Source organism: Salvelinus alpinus, chromosome 18, assembly GCF_045679555.1.
Source record: "Salvelinus alpinus chromosome 18, SLU_Salpinus.1, whole genome shotgun sequence".
Classification (NCBI taxonomy): domain Eukaryota; kingdom Metazoa; phylum Chordata; class Actinopteri; order Salmoniformes; family Salmonidae; genus Salvelinus; species Salvelinus alpinus.
The window spans coordinates 24,757,268-24,782,379 of NC_092103.1; the positions used below are offsets into that span (position 1 = coordinate 24,757,268).

At 45.0% G+C, this 25,112-nt stretch overlaps 1 protein-coding gene across 2 annotated transcripts in view; it reads right to left on the minus strand.

Moving 5' to 3' along the window:
* Positions 1-25,112, minus strand: part of whrna (whirlin a) — a 161,943-nt gene that overhangs the window by 29,843 nt on the left and 106,988 nt on the right. For both annotated transcript variants that reach the window (XM_071350758.1, XM_071350756.1), the window contains exons 6-7: positions 6,020-6,232; positions 5,323-5,544 (exon numbers count right to left, since the gene is read on the minus strand). In XM_071350758.1, the coding sequence (XP_071206859.1) occupies positions 5,323-5,544; positions 6,020-6,232 (435 nt within the window). The remainder of the gene's footprint in view (positions 1-5,322; positions 5,545-6,019; positions 6,233-25,112) is intronic.

Sequence of the window (25,112 nt, forward strand, 5' to 3'; positions counted from 1 at the left end):
AGCGGGCATGAGCCGCTAGAGCGCGATGGGACATGGACATCCCGGCCGGCCAAACTCTCCCCTACCCCGGATGACGCTGGGCCAATTGTGCGACGCCTCATGCGTCTCCCGGTCGCGGCCGGCTGCGACTCAGCCTGGGATTGAAACCGGGTCTGTAGTGACCCCGCTAGTTCTGCGATGCTGTGCCTTAGACTGCTCCGCCACTCGCGGCCACTGTTTGGCCTACTGTCCTCTTCAAATGTAGCTAGAATTCAGGCCGAAAGGAGCAGGAGACAGAATGACCATAGGGGAAGTAGCAGGTGAGGTAAATTAGATTTGGGGGGGGGGTCTTTCAGTTTTTGCGATGATGCTCCTGTACTGCCCGCGTCTGAGTGATTGAAGCGGGGAGAACAGGACATGGTTTGGGTGGCTGGGGTCCCTGATGATCTTCTTGGCCTTCCTGCAACACCCGGCAGACAGTGTGCAACCAATGGTGCGTTCGGCTGCACATATCACACTCTGAAGAGCCTTGCGGTCCGCGGCGGTGGAGTTGCCGTACCAGACTGTGATGCAGCCTGACAGTACGCTCTCAATGGTGCGCCTGTAGAACACTGTGAGGGCCCCTGGGGACAGGTCGCATTTCTTCAGCCTCCTGAGGTTGAAGAGTCACTGTCGTGCCTTCTTCATTACGGTGTCCGTGTGGTTAGACCATTTCAGATTCTCTGAGATGTGCACGCTGAGGAATTTGAAGTTATTGACCATCTCCACGGCAGCCCCATTGATGAGGATGGAGGCTTGTCCAGCCTGGTTCCTCCTGAAGTCCACAATCAGCTCTTTTGTTTTGCTAACGTTGAGGAACAGGTTGTTTACCTGGCATCAGGCCGTCAGAGTGCCTACCTCCTCCTTGTAGGCTGTCTCGTCATTGTTGGTGATCAGACCTACTATTGGCGTGTCGTCAGCGAACTTGATGATGGAGTTGGAACTGTATGAGGCCACGCAGTCGTGGGTATATAGGAAATACAGGAAAGGACTGAGGCGCACCCTTGTGGGGCCCCTGTGTTGATGATTCGTGTCGAGGAGGTAATGTTGCCTACCTTCACCACCTGGGTGCTGCCCGTCAGGAAGTTCAGGACCCAGTTGCATAGGGAGAAGTTCTGACTCAGGGCTGTGAGCTTTGTAATGAGCTTGTAGGGCACTATGGGATTGAAGGCCGAGCTGTAGTCAATGAACAGTATCCTCACATATGCATTTATTTTGTCCAGGTGGTTAAGGACAGTGTGCAGTGCAATGGCGATTGCGTCGTCTGTGGATCTGTCTGGGTGGTAGGCGAATTGGAATGTCGAGTGTGTCGGGGGGGAGGAGGTGATATGGTCTTTGACTAGCCTCTCGAAGTACTTCATGATGACGGAAGTGAGTGCTACTGGTCGGTAGTCATTCAGTTCAGTTATTTCCCTTTCTTGGGTACAGGGATGATAGTGGACATTTTCAAGCAGGTGGGTGTAGAGGCCTGAGCTAGGGAGAGATTAAACACGTTAGAGAACACAACAGCCAGCTGGTCTGCACATGCTCTGAGGGTACAGTTCAAGATGCCACTTGGGCCGGCAGCCTTGCAAGGGTTAACACGTTTGAATGACTTATATACGTCCTCAGTGGAGACTGTGAGTGTGTAGCTCACGTTGTCATGGGGCTTTCCTCTGCAGCGCAGGGTCATTGTTCTCGAATCTTGAGAAAAAGGTATTTAGCTCGTCCGGTATGGTGGAATTGGTGACAGTGATGTGGCTGGCTTTCTTTTTGTAATCCGTGATCGTTAGGAGCCCCTGCCACACATGCCTTTTGTCTGACCTGCTGAATTGCTCCTCCACTTTGTCTCTATACTTGTGTTTCGACATCTTGATTGATCTGCGTAAGTCATATTTGTACTGTTTAACCAAATTATTGTCCCTGTTCACCTTGCCCTGTTCATAAGCAGCATCTCTCTCTTTCAGTTTTCCTACAAGGCAGCTATCAGTCCACGGTTTTTGATTTGGGTACGCTTTGAAAGATACTATCTTTATCACGTCATCTATGCATTTTGTTATGAATCCGGTGACTGACGGCGTATTCATTGAGATTATCTCCAGAGGCAACCTGGAACATATTCCAGTCCACGTGATCAAAGCAGTCTTAGAGCGTGAATTCCGATTGGTTGGACCAATGCTGTACAGACCTAACCACCAGAACTTCCCTCGAGTCTTTGTTTGTTTTGTAGGTGGGGAGAAGCAAGATGGAGTCATGGTTGGATTTTCCAAAAGGAGGACGGGAGTGGGCCTTATACCCATATCGAAAAGGTGTATAGCAGTTGTCAAGAGTTGAATTTCCGCAAGTTAGACAGTCGATGTGTTGGTAATAATTTGGGAGCACTGTTCTCAAATTACTTTTCTTAAAGTACCCCGGGAATGCGATCTCCAGTTTGTTCAGTGTCCAATGAAGATCTTTGAGAACCTTTTTGGTGTCGGCTTGGGGTGGGATGTACACAGCGATAATCCCAGTGAACTCTCTCGGAAGGTGAAAAGGATGATATTTTATGACCAAGTATTCCAAGTTCGCGGAGCAGAAACTTGTAAGTTCCTGTACGTTTCCCCCGTCGCACCATGTGTTGTTGGTCATAAATCAGAGCCCCCCAGCCTTGCTCTTGCCAGAGAGATCCCGCTTCCTATCTGCTTGAAAAACTGTAAAACCCACTGGTTGTATATAATCCGTCTGGATGTCGGAGGAAAGCCAAGTCTCAGAAAAACAGAGTATGTTGCAGGACCTGATGTCCCTCTTGAAGGGGATCATCGCTCTGAGTTCATCAAGTTTGTTCATTAATGATTGAACATTAGCGAGTAGTATGCTGGGTAATGGAGGGCGGGATGCCCAGTGTCACTCACTAAGACCCTGCCCAGCCTACTCTCCGGTAGGACTCCCAAGCAGATCGGCTACTCGCCGAAGAAGCTAGTCCATTGTTCTGCTTTTCAGGGAATTCGGGAAGGTAGGATGGATGGTGAGTACCCAGCGATTCGTATTCCAAAAGTTCTACCCGTGTGTGTGTAGTAATGCACGAAACAAACTAATTAAGAAAATTAGGGCTTACACAAGTCCGAATTTCTTATAGGCTAATTTTCAAGACATCAATGTACAGCTACATTTTTAGACGTCACTGCAGAATATCCGCCACATGCATATGCACACATACTCAGCTGAGTTCTTACAAGACCTGAATTTCATATAATATTCAAGACATCAATGTAGCAGTAGAACAAATATCACAATTTGGGAAGATAACCTCTACTAAAATAAATCAAGGTAGGCTAAAGCAGAACACATATGAGAATATATAGTCTCCCTGCCTATGTGATATTATGAAGCACATATTCAGATTACAAACTTGTTCTGTACTGTGAAGTTAAAGGAAAAATAAGTTCCTAACTTAGTTTTCAAAACCTCCCACGATGACTCTCACCATGTCTCGTCCATTTAACTCCTGACAGTAAATGTCTTGCTCAAAGCCATGAGCGGGCCTGTGGCTGTGATGTTTAGCCTCCTTGAAAAGCTGTTCTGAAGACTCTGGCTGTACAGTATTGTCTATTTTTTCATTTTGAGTGTTAACTATAACCTGGGTGTCCTCTTTACCCTTGTCTACAATGCTTACTGCCACTAAATGTGCTTTGGTTCGGGCATCTTCAAAAACCTTTTTTCGGGGGGCTCTTTGTTGTCGTTTTTTACGTCGGAGGCAGAGGATGTTACTGTACTTTTCACCCACTCTTTTGCTAGTTTAATCCATCCAGTCTTTTCTAGACCCAAGCTCCCTGCATTTTTTCATGTTGTACAGCCCAGCTTTGAATTTTGCATGACATGCCAGGGGTTAATACGTTTGCTTGTTCTTGAACTGAGTGGATGCAAAAGTAAATTTTGCTTCTGAAACAGGAGTGGAGAAATAGGATTCATTTCTTTCAGCATCTTGAGCAAATACGAATGCGCAGTTACGGACCAGTCTGTAGAGGTTCTATCTTTATCAGCATCATAAAAGCTGATAGTATTTCAACCATATAAAATATGCATCCAAGCTGAACTGAAATCATATCAGAAACATATTGGATCATTTTCACAGCTTTCTATTTCCTTACAACCGGTCAAACATTCTTTCCCTTTTTTTTTTGGTCCCTAAAGGTCTTAACTGCATGAAGGAAGCAGAGATGACAGAGACAACTTTACAGATGTCAACTATATTGAAGCATTTATTTCATTCTAGCCATTTATGACATTATTCTGGTGAACAAGGGTTTGTTTAGTCTTCCAGGGCAACATACAGCCTATAAGCTTCATGTATCTAATTATAGACAATGTGACTAACAAATTAAGGTCGGGAATAGGAGATTCACCAGGCCACTAGCACACACACACACTGCATGACAATGTGTGTGTATGCACTGTGAATAGGGAAACACATACACATGCATGCAAGCACACACCCACATGCAGGCTCATGTACACCGAATGCACACACACACACACATACACATACACACACACACATATACACACACACATATACACATACACAAATACATAGAAATGTTCAAAAAGACAGTCACACTTGGATATACTGTAAGTACAAGACACAAACCAACAGAGGAAATGACTTGCATTGGCTTTATGCAACCTGATAAGTGAATGCAGACTAAAGCACTCCAAACAGTATTTACTTCAAACATAAAGGCAGAACATCACTGCAAACTGATGCAAAAGAAGAGTATTGGCAACAACTCCTACCTCCATCATATCTATCAACCACAGCAGTCTTTCCTGTGGTGTTGAAAAGGGAGGGTAAGTCGGGGTTAAACAGAAGAAGTTCCTAGATAAATAAGTCTCTTTCATCTGTAGTGGAGGATTTAGGCCCTTTCCAACTCAGCAGGGACACAACGCTCTTATCCCTGGCTACGTCCCAAATGGCACTCTATTCCCTATTTAGTGCACTACTTTTGACCAGGATCCTTAGGGCTCTGGTCAAAAGTAGTGCGCTATATAGGGAATAGAGTGGTATTTGGGACGTAGCCCCTCTGTCCTCCCAATCCCCTGTCCTTGCCCCATGCAGGGCTGGTCATTCTGAGGAACGTCGTCCGTAACGGCTCTATCCTCTACAACTCATCAAACAGGGACAACTTCCAAGAGGTCTGCTTCGAGGCATCAGTGACAACTGGGAAAGATGAATGACTCAGACTTTCACAGAAAGTGATACAGACAGGTAGACAGACAAGACAGACAGACAGACATAGAGAGAGACAGACAGACAGAGAGTGGGTCCACTCCAACCCAGCCGCCTACCCGTGCAGAGCTGAGGGTGGTGGAGGTCATGTAGCTGGCTGACGAGGAGGCCGGGGTATCTGGATAGGAGACCATAGAGATGGAGTCAGAGTGGAGGGCGGCTGCACTGGCACACCCCTGCCGAGCCTCCAAAGCCTGGATCCCGCGGCGCAGCACCATCCCATCGAAACGCTCCAGATCCTGGGGAGTTACCAGGCCACGCACCTCTGATAGCAGGGCGAACTGAGAGGAAGGGTGGGGAAGGGGAGGGAGACAGGGTTCAAGAGTTATATGGAGATATAACAGGCATCAGTCTAAAACATGCATTAGGAGACTATGGGGAATGCAGAATGCCACTGAAGAACACTGTAAAGCACTTTGTGAATTCAATATATTTGATAAATCATTGCTCTATATGAGGTGGAGGGCTAGGGCATAGACAGAAAGCCAAGCAGCTTTATAATATAATGGGTAAAAACAGAAGTCTGAACATCCACAAAAGCCTTAACATAAATCATCGAAAGTCTCACAAAACTTGTCATCCAAGTGATGGATGTACAGAGAAAAGGCAAATAATCACCATAAGCATTACGAAGTGAGAGAACACAAGAACCCAATACATAATGCACCTCACACCAACTAATACACGCACGCACGCACGCACGCACACACACATCATCCTCTCACATCTCCCAATACACACACTTTCACTCCTCACCTTGGCATGTGTGTTGAGCAGTTCAAACAGGGCCAAGACCAGCTGCTCCACCTCTATGTGTCCGTCTCGGTACTCCTCCACGTAGTAGCCCATGGTCTGCCTCTCTGTCTCCGTCAGCAGGTGGCGGGCCTGTTCCTCCAGCACGGCTCTGCTCTGGTTCACCAGGCTGGACAGGGTCACCTGGGAGCCAGCCATACCCTTATAGAACACCAGCTAGAGGGGGAGAGGGGGGGAGAAAGAAGTGACAAGGGAAAGGGGGTAAGGAGGAGGGTTGAAAAAGCAAGAGGAAAAAGGAAAATATTAGTGTGTGTGTGTGTGTGTGTGTGTGTGTGTGTGTGTGTGTGTGTGTGTGTGTGTAAGGAGGATGGTCAGAAGGTGGTGAGAAGTTGGTGACACAGAGGTGAGGGGGAGGAGTGTGTCAGGAAGGAAATTATAAATGAGAAACAAAGGGACAGAAAAAGAACAGAGAGAGAGAGAAATCATATATACATGTACATGCCCATGCATTAGCCATTCCTCATCATTCATCCATCCAACCCCCAGCTGGCATGGAGGGGCCAGAGTTCCTCACTCTAACACTGGCCCTAAGGCTCTTGGCTCTCATCACAAACACAGAAACACGGCCCACAGTGTGACAGCCTTTTTCTGTGCCAGCTCAGCCAATCCAAACAATTCACAGAGTGATGGCATCACGGCACTTGAGAAACAGATGAGAATTGTACTCTGCATTCACACACACACACACACACACACACACACACACACACACACACACACACACACACACACACACACACACACACACACACACACACACACACACACACACACACACACACACACACACACACACACCAAACATGCACGCACACACACACACACACACACACACACAAGCGCTCTCTCCTCTCCTCACTCTTCCTTGCCCTCTCTTTCTCCCGCTCTGTGCTCCTCTCTTTCTTTCTCTCTTTATCTCCTCGCTAGCAGCTTTCCTTGAATTAACTCCATATTTAAAGACACTTCAAAGTCACCAGCCGCAAGGCTGTTTAAGAGAGAAGGAGAAAAAGAGAGAGGTAAAGAAAGAGAAAGAGACAGAGAGAGGTGGTATGGAAGGAAAGAGAACGACAGAAAGAAAGAGAGAGGAGGGAAGGAGAGAGAGAGGGGCACCACAACCTCCTCACCTCATCCTACTCATCCTAAACTCTTAAACACTCTCATTAGTCTGTGTTAGCCATCAGGTCTGGGGAACGAGGTGTTGCAGCCTGCGCCAAACATAAGTCCCTACCCCAAGGTGAATCTGCACACTAAACAACTCTATACAGTACCTACAACATGCATTTAGATGAAGAATCCTACGGACAAGGGCACAATCTGTATCCCAAATGGCACCCTATTCCCTATTGAGTCTTGGTCAAAAGTAGTGCACTATATAGGGAATAGGGTGTCATTTGAGACGCTGTCTGAGAGTATAGTTCAAAACTACAAGGTGTAAGAAAAACCAATCCCCATTGCCAATCCATGTGATAGTCGTTAGGACACTGCTGGTGCCAAAGATAATTTAATTACTTAATTCAAATAAATGAATTACAGCACTAAAGTATGCTCTCTAGAGATTAGCTTCTGAGACCCGGGGTCTAGCCTGTAGCTCATGTTAAAATCTCTAAAAGTCTAGATCATTTAGCTATTTGATTTTGAATTTTCGGACCCCTGTAGGTATCCCCCTCAAATGTATTATAAGGAATAAGGTTTGGAACTGTCTGTCGCTGTCCTATATCTAGGAGATTGTTTTGGCACACGTATTTAACCCCTTTTTTTTGTTGGCACAAAACTACCATCTTACCTCCATTCATTTTTTTAACCCGTACCAGGTTACCTTTAGACGAGTCCAATGACACTTGTGGGGGTCGTAGCATGTTTGTGAGAGTCTCATCTTTTCATAGCATGGTTATATTAGTTAGTAGGCCAAACGTTTTCATGAGAAGACCAATTTTCGGGATGTCTCCTGGTCTGACAAACACCGCTGTAGCTCTACCACTTTCCTCTGCAAATGCAGAAGGCCGACATAGGCAGATGTGGTGGGTGGAGACGCAGCCCATGCAAAAAGATATCTCAAACTTAAACTGCCATTTTTTTATGAGGATTTTTTATGATGTTAATTAGATAGACGCATGGGTGCGTCAATAGAGTCTTATTTAAACTAAGACCCATTAATAGTCCTATCAACTATTACAATGGCCAGTGTGCTGCTGTCTGTGCCTGCATCTTAAATGGGACACAGACTGGGTCTTTGGCAATTCTATGTGTGCACTCTGCCAGATAAGATGACTGTACACTTTATCAAAGGCACCAACTACAAGCACCACTGACCACATTCCAATCAATACACAGAGAAAGGGATAGGACCAAAACAAGACAATACAAAGAGATGGACACCACACAAGACAAGAGAGATATGCTCTCATGTCCTCACTGCTTACAGGTCAAATTCACACCACACTGCACTGTCTGGCACTCTGTTGTAAATCAATGTTAAAAATCAATGTAGATCAATCCACTTTGATAGTAGGATCAAAGTTCTTATATACTAAAACTTCATGACACTTCTACTAAAAGTACTGGATGGGGGAAAGCCCGTAGTGGAGTCCTGTGTCCACCAAATTAATTTGACCTTTCACTTGGCAGATCAGTGAGAACTAAGAAATGGACTTAGAAAAAAGGAATCCAAACGGGTTCTTCGGCTGTCCCCATAGTAGAATCCTTTTTGGTTCCAGGTAGAACCCTTTTTGGATCCTCTGGGGAAAGGGTTCTACATGGAACCCAATAGGGTTCTACGTGGAACAAAAAAGGGTTCTTCAAAGGGTTCGCCTATGGGGACAGCCGAAGAACCCTTTAAGGTTATAGATTTCACCTTTTTTTCTAAAAGTTTAAGATTAGAACACGGGAATGATTCATCATTAGGAAACCAGTGTGAATGATTCATCATTAAGAAACCAGTGTGAAGGATGCATCATTAAGAAACCAGTGTGAAGGATGCATCATTAAGAAACCAGTGTGAAGGATGCATCATTAAGAAACCAGTGTGAAGGATGCATCATTAAGAAACCAGTGTGAAGGATGCATCATTAAGAAACCAGTGTGAAGGATGCATCATTAGGAAACCAGTGTGCTTGGTGTATTTTTCTGCCTGTCCTAGCCTAGCCACTAGCCAGTCTGTCACAGTACGAAGTGTGTGAGGGCACACACAGCCACCACCCTGCCACCAGTCCCTAGTGAGAATTACAAATCTCTCTGTTTCCCCTCTCTCTCTTTCTCTTTGTTTTTAGAGAAAGTGATAACACTATCTTCCACAGGGGAAAGAAAACAAGACAAGGCCGCAGCTCGGGTATCGAGAAAGACAGAGGTAGAGGATGAGGAGGAAGAGTAGTGGAGTGATTTCACCAGCGTAAGACAGATGAGGTGGGCAAGATTGGTTGTGAGTGACCTTGGAAGACCTATATCCAGGTGTTAAACCCATCCCTAAAGAGAGTGGGACCCAGCAGACACGTATGTAGTGGAATGGCATCAGGCCCAGGGAAACATATTCCTTAGTCTAGCCCCGTTAAACCACACTATATATTTCCACCTCTTCCAATTTCACCAAATGTCGATGAGAAGCCGAAACAGTTGATGTACAGTAAAAGCCTCTGAAAAAGATTTATTTATTTATTGCGGCTGACAGTCTACAGCTAGAGCTAGGCAGTTATCACATTCATAACACTAGGCATTTTAGCTGGTAGGAGGCCATTAGTGGATTGATTGACATCCATCTTTCCCACAGCATGCTGCCTGCTGATTGAATCACATTACCAGACCGCAATGCTCCTTAATCAGATGGAGAAATGAATGAACAATAGTTTCATAACAATAACCATCGAGCTAATGTACTGGACTGGAGCGTCTCGGACTCTCTGCTAAAGCATGCAGAAGCAAACTCTGTCTGCATCCCAAATGGCACCCTATTCCTTATGTAGAACACTACTTTTGATCAGGGGCCATAGGGCTCTGGTCAAAAGTAGTGCACTATTTAGTGAATAAGGTACTTGGTACACATCCCATCTCACTCTTCATCCACCTACACACATCACTGACCACCACAGACAGCCTGGTCTCATAGACTAGACGTAACATAGTAAATGTAAATTTGGATGCTCAAATTAGTATGATATGTTATATTTGGTATGGTTACATAAGACAGAAGGTTACTTATGGCAAAAATGTAGGGTGGTTAGTCGGGGTGGATGGGTAGGATATAACGCAAACATCTAGCAACCCAAAGGTTGCGCATTTGAATCTCATCACAGACAACTTTAGCATTTTGTGTAGAGAGTATAGAGATATTGTTATCCAGGTCGGCACCAACGATGTTAGGATGAAACAGTCAGAGGTCACCAGGCGCAACATAGCTTCAGCGTGTAAATCAGCTAGAAAGATGTGTCGGCATCGAGTAATTGTCTCTGGCCCCCTCCCAGTTAGGGGGAGTGATGAGCTCTACAGCTGAGTCTCACAACTCTATCACTGGTTAAAAACTGTTTTCTGCCCCTCCCAAAAGATAGAATTTCAAGATAATTGGCCCTCTTTCTGGGACTCACCCACAAACAGGACCAGGCCTGGCCTGCTGAGGAGTGACGGACTCCATCCTAGCTGGAGGGGTGCTCTCATCTTATCTACCAACATAGAAAGGGCTCTAACTCCTCTAGCTCCACAATGAAATAGGGTGCAGGCCAGGCAGCAGGCTGTCAGCCAGCCTGCCAGCTTAGTGGAGTCTGCCACTAGCACAGTCAGTGTAGTCAGCTCAGCTATCCCCATTGAGACCGTGTCTGTGCCTCGACATAGGTTGGGCAAAACTAAACATGGCGGTGTTCGCCTTAGCAATCTCACTAGGATAAAGACCTCCTCCATTCCTGCCATTATTGAAAGAGATCGTGATACCTCACATCTCAAAATAGGGCTACTTAATGTTAGATCCCTCACTTCAAAGGCAGTTATAGTCAATGAACTAATCACTGATTATAATCTTGATGTGATTGGCCTGACTGAAACATGGCTTAAGCATGATGAATTTACTGTGTTAAATGAGGCTTCACCTCCTGGTTACACTAGTGGCCATATCCCCCGTGCATCCCGCAAAGGCGGTGGTGTTGCTAACATTTACGATAGCAAATTTCAATTTACAAAAAAAAGTATGAAATTTTCGTCTTTTGAGCTTCTAGTCATGAAATCTATGCAGCCTACTTAATCACTTTTTTATAGCTACTGTTTACAGGCCTCCTGGGCCATATACAGCGTTCCTCACTGAGTTCCCTGAATACCTATCGGACCTTGTAGTCATAGCAGATAATATTCTAATTTTTGGTGATTTTAATATTCACATGGAAAAGTCCACAGACCCACTCCAAAAAGCTTTTGGAGCCATCATCGACTCAGTGGGTTTTGTCCAACATGTCTCTGGACCTACTCACTGTCACAGTCATACTCTGGACCTAGTTTTGTCCCATGGAATAAATGTTGTAGATCTTAATGTTTTTCCTCATAATCCTGGACTATCGGACCACCATTTTATTACGTTTGCAATCGCAACAAATAATCTGCTCAGACCCCAACCAAGGAGCATCAAAAGTCGTGCTATAAATTCTCAGACAACACAAAGATTTCTTGATGCCCTTCCAGACTCCCTTTGCCTACCCAAGGACGTCAGAGGACAAGAATCAGGTAAACACCTAACTGAGGAACTCAATTTATCCTTGCTCAATACCCTAGATGCAGTTGCACCCCTAAAAACTAAAAACATTTGTCATAAGAAACTAGCTCCCTGGTATACAGAAAATACCCGAGCTCTGAAGCAAACTTCCAGAAAATTGGAACGGAAATGGCGCCACACCAAACTGGAAGTCTTCCGACTAGCTTGGAAAGACAGTACCGTGCAGTATCGAAGAGCCCTCACTGCTGCTCGATCATCCTATTTTTCCAACTTAATTGAGGAAAATAAGAACAATCCGAAATTTCTTTTTGATACTGTCGCAAAGCTAAGTAAAAAGCAGCATTCCCCAAGTGAGGATGGCTTTCACTTCAGTAGTAATACATTCATGAACTTCTTTGAGGAAAAGATCATGATCATTAGAAAGCAAATTACGGACTCCTCTTTAAATCTGCGTATTCCTCCAAAGCTCAGCTGTCCTGATCCTGCACAACTCTGCTAGGACCGAGGATCAAGAGAGACAATTAAGTGTTTTAGTACTATATCTCTTGACACAATGATGAAAATAATCATGGCCTCTAAACCTTCAAGCTGCATACTGGACCTTATTCCAACTAAACTACTGAAAGAGCTGCTTCCTGTGCTTGGCCCTCCTATGTTGAACATAATAAACGGCTCTCTATCCACCGGATGTGTACCAAACTCACTAAAAGTGGCAGTAATAAAGCCTCTCTTGAAAAAGCCAAACCTTGACCCAGAAAATATAAAAAACTATCGGCCTATATCGAATCTCCCATTCCTCTCAAAAATTTTAGAAAAAGCTGTTGCGAGCAACTCACTGCCTTCCTGAAGACAAACAATGTATACGAAATGCTTCAGTCTGGTTTTAGACCCATTCATAGCACTGAGACTGCACTTGTGAAGGTGGTAAATGACCTATTAATGGCGTCAGACCGAGGCTCTGCATCTGTCCTCGTGCTCCTAGACCTTAGTGCTGCCTTTGATACCATCGATCACCACATTCTTTTGGAGAGATTGGAAACCCAAATTGGTCTACACGGACAAGTTCTGGCCTGGTTTAGATCTTATCTGTCGGAAAGATATCAGTTTGTCTCTGTGAATGGTTTGTCCTCTGACAAATCAACTGTACATTTCGGTGTTCCTCAAGTTTCCGTTTTAGGACCACTACTGTTTTCACTATATATTTTACCTCTTGGGGATGTCATTCGAAAACATAATGTTAACTTTCACTGCTATGCGGATGACACACAGCTGTACATTTCAATGAAACATGGTGAAGCCCCAAAATTGCCCTCGCTTGAAGCCTGTGTTTCAGACATAAGGAAGTGGATGGCTGCAAACTTCCTACTTTTAAACTCGGACAAAACAGAGATGCTTGTTCTAGGTCCCAAGAAACAAAGAGATCTTCTGTTGAATCTGACAATTAATCTTGATGGTTGTAAAGTCATCTCAAATAAAACTGTGAAGGACCTCGGCGTTACTCTGGACCCTGATCTCTCTTTTGACGAACATATAAAGACTGTTTCAAGGACAGCTTTCTTTCCATCTACGTAACATTGCAAAAATCTGAAACTTTCTGTCCAAAAATTTGGCAGAAAAATTAATCCATGCTTTTGTTACTTCTAGGTTAGACTACTGCAAAGCTCTAGTTTCCGGCTACCTGGATAAAGCACTAAATAATCTTCAGTTAGTGCTAAATACGGCTGCTAGAATCCTGACTAGAACCAATTTTTTAAAAATCATATTACTCCAGTGTTAGCCTCCCTACACTGGCGTCCTGTTAAGTAAGGGCTGATTTCAAGGTTTTACTGCTGACCTACAAAGCATTACATGGGCTTGCTCCTACCTATCTTTCCGATTTGGTCCTACACGTACGCTACGGTCACAAGACGCAGGCCTCCTAATTGTCCCTAGAATTTCTAAGCAAACAGCTGGAGGCAGGGCTTTCTCCTATAGAGCTCAATTTTTATGGAATGGTCTGCCTACCCATGTGAGAGACGCAGACTCGGTCTCAACTTTTAAGTCTTTACTGAAAACTCATCTCTTCAGTAGGTCCTATGATTGAGTGTAGTCTGGCCCAGGAGTGTGAAGGTGAAGGGAAAGGCTCTGGAGCAACGAACCGCCCTTGCTGTCTCTGCCTGGCCGGTTCCCCTCTCTCCACTGGGATTCTCTGCCTCTAACCCTATTACAGGGGCTGAGTCACTGGCTACTTCCGGCGCCGACCGAGATGGCCGCCTCGCTTCGCGTTCCTAGGAAAATATGCAGTATTTTGTGTTATTCCTTACATTGGTACCCGAGGTAATCTTAGGTTTCATTACATACAGTCGGGAGGAACTACTGAATATAAGAGCAACGTCAACTCACCATCGTTACAACCAGGAATATGACTCTCCCGAAGCGGATCCTGTGTTTTGCCTTCCACCCAATATAATGGATCTGATCCCAGCCGGCGACCCTAAACAACGACGCTGTAAAAGGGGCAAACGAAGCGGTCTCCTGGTCAGGCTTCGGAGACGGGCACATCGCACTCCACTCCCTAGCATACTACTCGCCAATGTCCAGTCTCTTGACAATAAGGTTGATGAAATCCGAGCAAGGGTAACATTCCAGAGCGACATCAGAGATTGTAACGTTCTTTGCTTCACGGAAACATGGCTCACTCGAGAGACGCTAACGGAGTCGGTGCAGCCAGCTGGTTTCTTCACGCATCGCGCCGACAGAAACAAACATCTTTCTGGTAAGAAGAGGGGTGGGGGTGTATGCCTTATGATTAACGAGACGTGGTGTGATCATAACAACATACAGGAACTCAAGTCATTCTGTTCACCTGATTTAGAATTCCTCACAATCAAATGTCGACCGCATTATCTACCAAGGGAATTCTCTTCGATTATAATCACAGCCGTATATATTCCCCCCCAAGCAGACACATCGATGGCCCTGAACAAACTTTATCTGACTCTTTGTAAACTGGAAACCACACACCCTGAGGCTGCATTCATCGTAGCTGGGGATTTTAACAAGGCTAATCTGAAAACAAAACTCCCTAAATTCTATTAGCATATCGATTGTGCTACCAGGGCTGGTAAAACCTTGGATCATTGTTATACTAACTTCCGCGACGCATATAAGGCCCTCCCCCGCCCTCCTTTCGGAAAAGCTGACCACGACTCCATTTTGTTGCTTCCAGCCTACAAACAGAAACTAAAACAGCAAGCTCCCGCGCTCAGGTCTGTTCAACGCTGGTCCGACCAATCTGATTCCACGCTTCAAGACTGCTTCGATCACGTGGATTGGGATATGTTCCGCATTGCGTCCAACAACAACATTGGCGAATACGCTGATTCGGTGAGCGAGTTCATTAGAAAGTGCATTGACGATGTCGTACCCACAGCAATGATTAAAACATTCCCAAACCAGAAACCGTGGATTGATGGCAGCATTCGCGTGAAACTGAAAGCGCGAACCACTGCTTTTAAACAGGGCAAGGTGACCGGAAACATGACCGAATACAAACAGTGTAGCTATTCCCTCCGCAAGGCAATCAAAGAAGCTAAGTCCCAGTATAGAGACAAAGTAGAGTCGCAATTCAACAGCTCAGACACAAGAGGTATGTGGCAGGGTCTACAGTCAATCACGGATTACAAAAAGAAAACCAGCCCCGTCGCGGACCAGGATGTCTTGCTCCCAGACAGACTAAATAACTTTTTTGCTCGCTTTGAGGACAATACAGTGCCACTGACACGGCCCGCTACCAAAACCTGCGGGCTCTCCTTCACTGCAGCCGAGGTGAGTAAAACATTTAAACGTGTTAACCCTCGCAAGGCTGCAGGCCCAGACGGCATTCCCAGCCGCGTCCTCAGAGCATGCGGAGACCAGCTGGCTGGTGTGTTTAAGGACATATTCAATCAATCCTTATCCCAGTCTGCTGTTCCCACATGCTTCAAGAGGGCCACCATTGTTCCTGTTCCCAAGAAAGCTAAGGTAACTGAGCTAAACGACTACCGCCCCGTAGCACTCACTTCCGTCATCATGAAGTGCTTTGAGAGACTAGTCAAGGACCATATCACCTCCACCTTACCTGACACCCTAGACCCACTCCAATTTGCTTACCGACCCAATAGGTCCACAGACGACGCAATCGCAACCACACTGCACACTGCCCTAACCCATCTGGACAAGAGGAATACCTATGTGAGAATGCTGTTCATCAACTACAGCTCAGCATTTAACACCATAGTACCCTCCAAACTCGTCATCAAGCTCGAGACCCTGGGTCTCGACCCCGCCCTGTGCAACTGGGTCCTGGACTTCCTGACTAGCCGCCCCCCAGGTGGTGAGGGTAGGTAACAACATCTCCACCCCGCTGATCCTCAACACTGGGGCCCCACAAGGGTGCGTTCTGAGCCCTCTCCTGTACTCCCTGTTCACCCACGACTGCGTGGCCATGCACGCCTCCAACTCAATCATCAAGTTTGCGGACGACACTACAGTGGTAGGCTTGATTACCAACAACGACGAGACGGCCTACAGGGAGGAGGTGAGGGCCCTCGGAGTGTGGTGTCAGGAAAATAACCTCACACTCAACAAAACAAAACAAAGGAGATGATTGTGGACTTCAGGAAACAGCAGAGGGAGCACCCCCCTATCCACATCGACGGGACAGTAGTGGAGAAGGTGGAAAGTTTTAAGTTCCTCGGTGTACACATCACGGACAAACTGAATTGGTCCACCCACACAGACAGCGTTGTGAAGAAGGCGCAGCAGCGCCTCTTCAACCTCAGGAGGCTGAAGAAATTCGGCTTGTCACCAAAAGCACTCACAAACTTCTACAGATGCACAATCGAGAGCATCCTGTCGGGCTGCATCATCGCCTGGTACGCCAACTGCTCCGCCCACAACCGTAAGGCTCTCCAGAGGGTAGTGAGGTCTGCACAACGCATCACCGGGGGCAAACTACCTGCCCTCCAGGACACCTACACCACCCGATGTCACAGGAAGGCCATAAAGATCAACAAGGACAACAACCACCCGAGCCACTGCCTGTTCACCCCGCTATCATCCAGAAGGCGAGGTCAGTACAGGTGCATCAAAGCAGGGACCGAGAGACTGAAAAACAGCTTCTATCTCAAGGCCATCAGACTGTTAAACAGCCACCACTAACTAACTCCAGCCACTTTAATAATGGGAATTGATGGAAATTATGTAAAAATGTATCACTAGCCACTTTAAACAACGCCACTTAATATAATGTTTACATACCCTACATTACCCATCTCATATGTATATACTGTACTCTATATCATCTACTGCATCTTGCCATCTTTATGTAATACATGTATCACTAGCCACTTTAAACTATGCCACTTTATGTTTACATACCCTACATTACTCATCTCATATGTATAGACTGTACACTATACCATCTACTGCATCTTGCCTATGCCGTTCTGTACCATCACTCATTCATATATCTTTATGTACATATTCTTTATCCCTTTACACTTGTGTGTATAAGGTAGTAGTTGTGGAATTGTTAGGTTAGATTACTTGTTGGTTATTACTGCATTGTCGGAACTAGAAGCACAAGCATTTCGCTACACTCGCATTAACATCTGCTAACCATGTGTATGTGACAAATGAAATTTGATTTGATTTGGCTTACTGGTGCGCTTTCATGCCGTCCTTAGGAGGGGTGCGTCACTTGAGTGGGTTGAGTCACTGACGTGATCTGGGTCGTGATCTTGTCTGGGTTGCCCCCCCCCCCTCCCCCTTTGGGTTGTGCCATGGCGGAGATCTTTGTGGGCTATACTCGGCCTTGTCTCAGGATGGTAAGTTGGTGGTTGAAGGTATCCCTCTAGTGGTGTGGGGGCTATGCTTTGGCAAAGTGGGTGGGGTTATATCCTGCCTGTTTGGCCCCGTCCGGGGGTATCATCGGATGGGGCCACAGTGACCCCTCCTGTCTCAGCCTCCAGTATTTATGCTGCAGTAGTTTATGTGTCAGGGGGCTAGGGTCAGTTTGTTATATCTGGAGTACTTCTCCTGTCTTATCCGGTGTCCTGTGTGAATTTAAGTATGCTCTCTCTAATTCTCTCTTTCTCTCTTTCTTTCTCTCTCTCGGAGGACCTGAGCCCTAGGACCATGCCTCAGGACTACCTGGCATGATGACTCCTTGCTGTCCCCAGTCCACCTGGCCGGGCTGCTGCTCCAGTTTCAACTGTTCTGCCTGCGTCTATGGAACCCTGACCTGTTCACCAGATGTGCTACCTGTCCCAGACCTGCTGTTTTCAACTCTTGATTTTAGCTAATTTGTTACTTTGCACCTACTTACTATGTTTGAGCTACTTTGCAAAAAAAATACAAATTATATTGTCACATACGCTGGATAGGTGCAGTGAAAGGGTAGCTATAGTAGTAGAGCACTCCTGGAGCAAATGAGGGTTAAGTGCCTTGCTCAAGGGCACATTAGCAGGTTTTTCACCTTGTTGGCTTGGGTATTCAAACCAGTGACCTTTTGGTTACAGGCCAAATGCCCTCCCCTAACCCTAACCCTTTAACCTTTACCCTAACCTTAACCTATAACCCTAACCCCTAGCCCTAGCTAACATTAGCCACCTAGCTCTATATAGAGAGGCAACTTATCTGTGTGACTGTCTGTGGAGGAGCAGTGAGGGAAAGGGCCATCAGAGGCTGGAGCCCCTGGAGCCACACAATGTTTACATCCTGGTACTAAACACACAGGGACTTGTGACAGCTATTGAATCCTGGGGGATAGTGGGGGTGGGGGGGGGGGTCTGGGGGTGGGTGTGTGTTTGTGTGTGCGTGTGTCCCACTATTCCATGAAAATGGAACAATCCATTGAGCCCTCCTCTCCACTGATTGTGTGAGGTTCTCCGAATCGATGGAAACTGAGAGAATAGCGTTTAAATGTGTATCCACCTCTATAACCTCATTGTGAAACCATATTTATTTGTTATTCTTTAGACAAGGTGTCTTTGGGGGGAAAGCTATTAGCCAATAATAGCCCTGTCAAAATCAATTAGAGTCTATGCATAGCCACTGATTGGGCTATCTCTTCCATTCACCATTAAAATGAAAGTAGTCGTATGCCAGATCCTTTGCTATGAGACGTTTGTTGTGCTGAACCAGTGCTGAACACATACATTTTTACTCGATGTCATGGTGCAAGTGGGGTCACGTCACAAACTATTTCATTCTGCCGTGCGACCAACTCTTAATTAATTAGCTTATCGGCCCATTCTGGCCTTTGGCTGTAATTAAAAAGAGTATGACTGCTGTGATGGACTAAATCAAGATGAAGGACAGAGAATGGCTAGCAGCAGGGTCTTGTTAAATATCATCATCTGGCTGTATCTTCACAGCTGAAATGAGTTGGGAGCTGAGAACAGATGATACTGTGCGAGTGTTCCTCTCTGTTCATATTGAACATTTTTGAAGCTGTTGCACAGTGTATTAAGAGCGCCTTCCCAGCTGACTCGGCCAACAGCTCTCAGTCTACAGCTTTATTCTGCCTTGCATCTATTACAGCCAGCTCTGGGGCTTGGCAGCTCGCTTGGGTAAACTTTGAAGACTTTTTGAAACTCTTCCTTCGCCAGAATTGCTACTAACTCTCGTTTTTTTCTCTTTCTCTCCTTCCCTCCCTCTCTCTCCCTCTCCCCCCTCTCTCCGTAGAGAGTTCCCTGTTTTTGTTAACTTCAAAATAAATATTTTTCAAATGCATTGAGGAACTATTGTAATTCTCAATGGATGTAAAAACAGACTTTGTTTGCTTGCTATTCGAGGTGAAGAAACAATTACTTTGAGAAGCTCCACAGGTCATTAGTGGTGGTGCGTTAAGCCAATCAGAAATACTATCAGATCTCCAAGTGGGCACATTTATATGCCTACATTTGCACAGGCCAGGTAGGCTATGGGACTACTTCTATGCATGCGGGTCCTTTCTCAACATTGACAGGAGCACCCCAAACAAAAGACAATGACTAAATTGACAAAACTCGTAAATGGAAGGAAATATACCAAAACTTGTTTCTCACAAGTGTAGCATAGGCTGTGCACTCTGCAAACAATATGTCCACTCCAACAATGAGAACAGGAAGACTGGAATAATGCTATTGAATGCATTAAAATAAATTACCGTAGCCAAAGTAACAAACATTGTAGATTGGAGATTATAGGAATTTCCGGTAAATGTACTAATGGTGATATACAGTGCATTCGGGAAAGTATTCAGACCCCTTGACTTTTTTCCACATTTTCTTACATTACAGCCTTATCCTAAAATTTATTAAATCGTTTTTCCCCCTAATCAATCTACACACAATACCCCATAATGACAAATCAAAAACTGTTTTTTAGACATTTTTGCAAATGTATAAAAAATAAAATAAAATGAAATATCACATTTACATAAGCATTTACTCAGTACTTTGTTGAAGCACCTCTGGCAGCTATAACAGGCTTGAGTCTTCTTGGGTATGACGCTACAATCTTGACACACTTGTATTAGGGGAGTTTCTCCCATTCTTCTCTGCAGATCCTCTCAGGCTCTGTCAGGTTGGATGTGGAGTGTCACTGCACAGCTATCTCCAGACATGTACGATCGGGTTCAGGTCTGGGCTCTGGCTGGGCCACTCAAGGACTTTCAGAGACGTGCCCTTCTCCCCTGATTGCTCAGTTTGGCCAGGCGGCCAGTCTTGGTAGTTCCAAACTTCTTCCATTTAAGAATAATGGAGGCCACTGTGTTCTTGCGGACCTTCAAGGCAGCAGAAATGTTTTGGTACCCTTCCCCAGATCTGTGTCTCGACACAATCCTGTCTCAATTCCTTCGACCTCATGGCTTGGTTTTTGCTCTGACATGCACTGTCAACTGTGGGACCTTATATAGACAGGTGTGTGACTCGGCCATGGAAGCCACACACAAGCCTAAGATCACCTTGCATATTGCCAAGCTTCGGCTGGAGTGGTGTAAAGCTCGGCGACATTAGAGTCTAGAGCAGTGGAAACGCATTCTCTGGACAGCTGGTGAAGCTGGCAGTCCGAATCTGTGTTTGGCGGATGCCCGGAAAACGCTACCTGCCCCAATACATAGTGCCAACTGTCAAGTTTGGTGGAGGAGGAATAATTGTCTGGGGCTTTTTTTCATTGTTCAGGCTAGGCCCCTTATTTCCAGTGACGGGAAATCTTAATGCTACAGCATACAATGACATTCTAGACGATTCTGTGCTTCCAACTTTGTGGCAACAGTTTGGAGAAGGCCTTTCCTGTTTCAGCATGACAATGTCCCCATTCACAAAGCGAAGTCCATAAAGAAATGGTTTGTCAAGATCGTTGTGGATGAACTTGACTGGTCTGCACAGAGCCCTGACTTCAACCCCATCGAACACCTTTGAGATGAATTGGAACGCAGACTGTAAGCCAGGCCTAATCGCCCAAAATCAGTTCTCGACCTCACTAATGCTCTTGTGGCTGAATGGAAGCAAGTCCCTGCATGTTCCAACACCTACAGTAGTGAAAAGTCTTCCCAGAAGAGTGGAGGCTGTTACAGCAGCAAAGGAGGGGACCAACTCCATATTAATGCCCATGATTTTGGAATAAGATGTTCGACGAACAGGTGTCCATATACTTTTGGTCATGTAGTGTATTTATTCCAGGCCTTGCCAGTTTAAATTCCATCTAACTTTTTAATAAAATAAATGGCCTGCTCTCCAACTTTATTTGGAATGGAAATATCTCAATAATCTAATTGACTGTTTTACACTTCCCCTATAAAGCTGGAGGTGTTGGACTACCTCATATGAAGATGTATTACTGGGCTGCAAAACTGCATTCACTTTAACAATGGACAGCAGACTATCCTTGTGCATCGAGGAGTATCAAAGCCAGAAATGTAACACCTTATGATACCTTATGATCTCAAATATATTCACTACTTCGGGTCCAAGGTGTTGAGTTACAGAACAGACAATCCATTAATTCTCAATTACTTTCATATTTGGGAAAATGTACATCAATTCACGAGGTGGAAAGTACCATTATCGCACCCCTATTTGGAATAACCCCATCTTACCTCCAAGTCCTGGTTCCAAAGTGGCAGCATGAATTTTGAGCACGTGTACTATGATGGCTCTCTACTGTCATTCAATCAATTACAAGAAAGATTTGGATTATCCAAGGCCGATTTCTTTAAGATCTTACAACTCAGAAATTCAATCATATTCAATCGCTTCAACAGAATCTAGATGAATCAAAGGCATCTAGCATAGAACAAATACTGAAAGAAGCTGCTACACCAAAGAAGTTAATTGCCAAGTTATATCAAGGGCTGATTGAAAGTACCTGATAGTTCAGAACCTATGAGGAAAAGATAGGAAACAGATCTAAAGGAAGAAATTCTTCTCTAAAGGAGAACCATTGGTCACAGATATGTGATTTTTTTTTATACCTGCTTCTACAACTAAACTACTGCAATTTAAGATAATTCATAGGACTTACTACACTCCTGTCAGAATGCATGTAATACTTTTTTGACAGAATTTGGAAACCATACAGTATGTGGACCATCTCAAAGAATGTATACTGTATGATTGTGACCAAGTTCGGCATGTTATTGTATGTGCTGTATAGTTGTATACATGTCTTGTTTCTGTGTTTTATTGTTTCTGTTTGTGAATGTCAGTTTACTTTGGATAAAACATTTTTTTTAAGTTAAAGAATTATTGTTTTATAAACCAATCCAGTAATCCTCACAAAATCTCATCAGGTTGATGAGTATTTCGTTTGGATTGTTTATAGGGATCTAGGAAATCAAAGGAAATACATCCAGTGATGCCTTTTTCAAGAGATAGTAGGCTAGGCTCTCCTCTCCTCTTCTCTCCTCTCCTCTCTTTTCCTTTCTCCTTCTTCTAAGCGATTATAAAGGACTGTCCTGTCCCAGTATCTGGCTGCTCATGCAGGGTATCACTTTAATGGAAGGATCTTTTTGTGCATATTAACATAAAGGGATTGCACAGCAGCTCATAAAGCTCATTCATCCGCTAAGTCACCTTGTGAAGGAACGTGTTCGTCCTACAAGATCACTCTGGCACAAGCACTCGGGTGCGCACACACATATACACACACAATTCAGTCCCATTCAAAATCCTATTTTAGCTAACCCCTAACCTGTACCCTTGCCCTAAACCACACACACACACACACACACACACACACACACACACACACACACACACACACACACACACACACACACACACACACACACACACACACACACACACACACACACACACACACACACACACACACACACACACACACACACACACACACACACAATTTGGGGCTAAAGACACCTAGTTCTCTACAAAGATAGCTGTACAGGAGCTCTACAAGGTGAGATGACTGACTTTGCACACACAAGGATTGTGTCATGCTTTATCAGTGTAGACACAGTAACACCTTTTTGGAAGTCTACCCAATGCCCCGCTCCTCTACATCTCCCTGTGGACCCAAGGACACGACCTAGCTATGTCAATGGCGAGGAGCAGCACTTCAAGAGATGTGTAATCGACGGTGATCTCTACCTGTCTCTTCCACCCCTCTTCTTTCCTTGCTGTCCTTCTTTTTGGCAGATTTTGTCTCTCCCAACTCTCCACCTGTCTCCTTTCCATCTAAAAAAACTTCCGCTGCACTGAAGACAGGGCCAAAGTCAAAACCAAAGACAAAATGAGCATCAGTGAGAGAAGACCTTGTAACTAAAGACTCTCTCTACAGTACAAGCATACTGGGACATCATGTTCAGATAAAGCAGTGTGGGCTAGGTCTACATAAGGGTGCTAATTTAAAAAACTCACAAGAGCTCTGAACGATACATAAAGCTTATTAAAGAGCAGTAATACTATCAAGAGCAGTGTTTAAAAAAATAGATATTTCACCTTTATTTAACCAGGTAGGCCAGTTGAGAACAAGTTCTCATATAAAACTGCGACCTGGCCAAGATAAAGCAAAGCAGTGCGACAAAAAACAACAACACAGAGTTACACGTGGGATAAACAAAGGTTCAGTCAATAACACAATAGAAAAATCTATATACAGTGTGTGCAAATGGAGTAAGGATGTAAGGCAATAAATAGGCCATAGTAGCGAAGTATTTACAATTTAGCAAATTAACACTGTGGTGATAGACGTGGAGATGATGATGTGCAAGTAGAAATACTGGTGTGCAAAAGAGCAAAAAAAAGTAAATAAAAGCAATATGGGGATGAGGTAGGTAGTTGGATGGGCTATTTACAGATGGGCAGTGTACAGCTGCAGCGATCGGTAAGCTGCTCAGATAGCTGATGCTTAAAGTTAGTGAGGGAGATATAAGTCTCCAACTTCAACGATTTTTGCAATTCGTTCCAGTCATTGTCAGCAGAGAACTGGAAAGAAAGGCGGCCAAAGGAGGTGTTGGCTTTGGGGATGACCAGTGAGATATACCTGCTGGAGCGCGTGCTACGGGTGGGTGTTGCTATGCTGACCAGTGAGCTGAGATAAGGCGGAGCTTTACCTAGCAAAGACTTATAGATGACCTGGAGCCAGTGGGTTTGGCGATGAATATGTAGCAAGGGCCAGTCGACGAGAGCATACAGGTCGCAGTGGTGGGTGGTATATGGGGCTTTGCTGACAAAACGGATGGCACTGTGATAGACTGCATCCAGTTTGCTGAGTAGAGTGTTGGAGGCTATTTTGTAAATTACATCGCCGAAGTCGAGGATCGGTAGGATAGTCAGTTTTACGAGGGTATGTTTGGCAGCGTGAGTGAAGGAGGCTTTGTTGAGAAATAGGAAGCCAATTCTATATTTAATTTTGGATTGGAGATGCTTAATATGAGTCTGGAAGGACAGTTTACAGTCTAACCAGACACCTAGGTATTTGTAGTTGTCCACATATTCTAAATCAGAACCGTCCAGAGTAGTGATGCTAATCGGGTGGGCGGGTGCGGGCAGCGATCGGTTGAAGAGCATGCATTTAGTTTTACTTGCATTTAAGAGCAGTTGGAGGCCATGGAAGGAGTGTTGTATGGCATTGAAGCTCGTTTGGAGGTTTGTTAACACAGCGTCCAAAGAAGGGGCAGATATATACAGAATGGTGTTGTTTGCATAGAGGTGGATCAAGGAATCACCCGCAGCAAGAGCGACATCATTGATATACAGTGGGGAGAACAAGTATTTGATACACTGACAATTTTGCAGGTTTTCCTACTTACAAAGCATGTAGAGGTCTGTAATTTTTATCATAGGTACACTTCAACTGTGAGAGACGGAATCTAAAACAAAA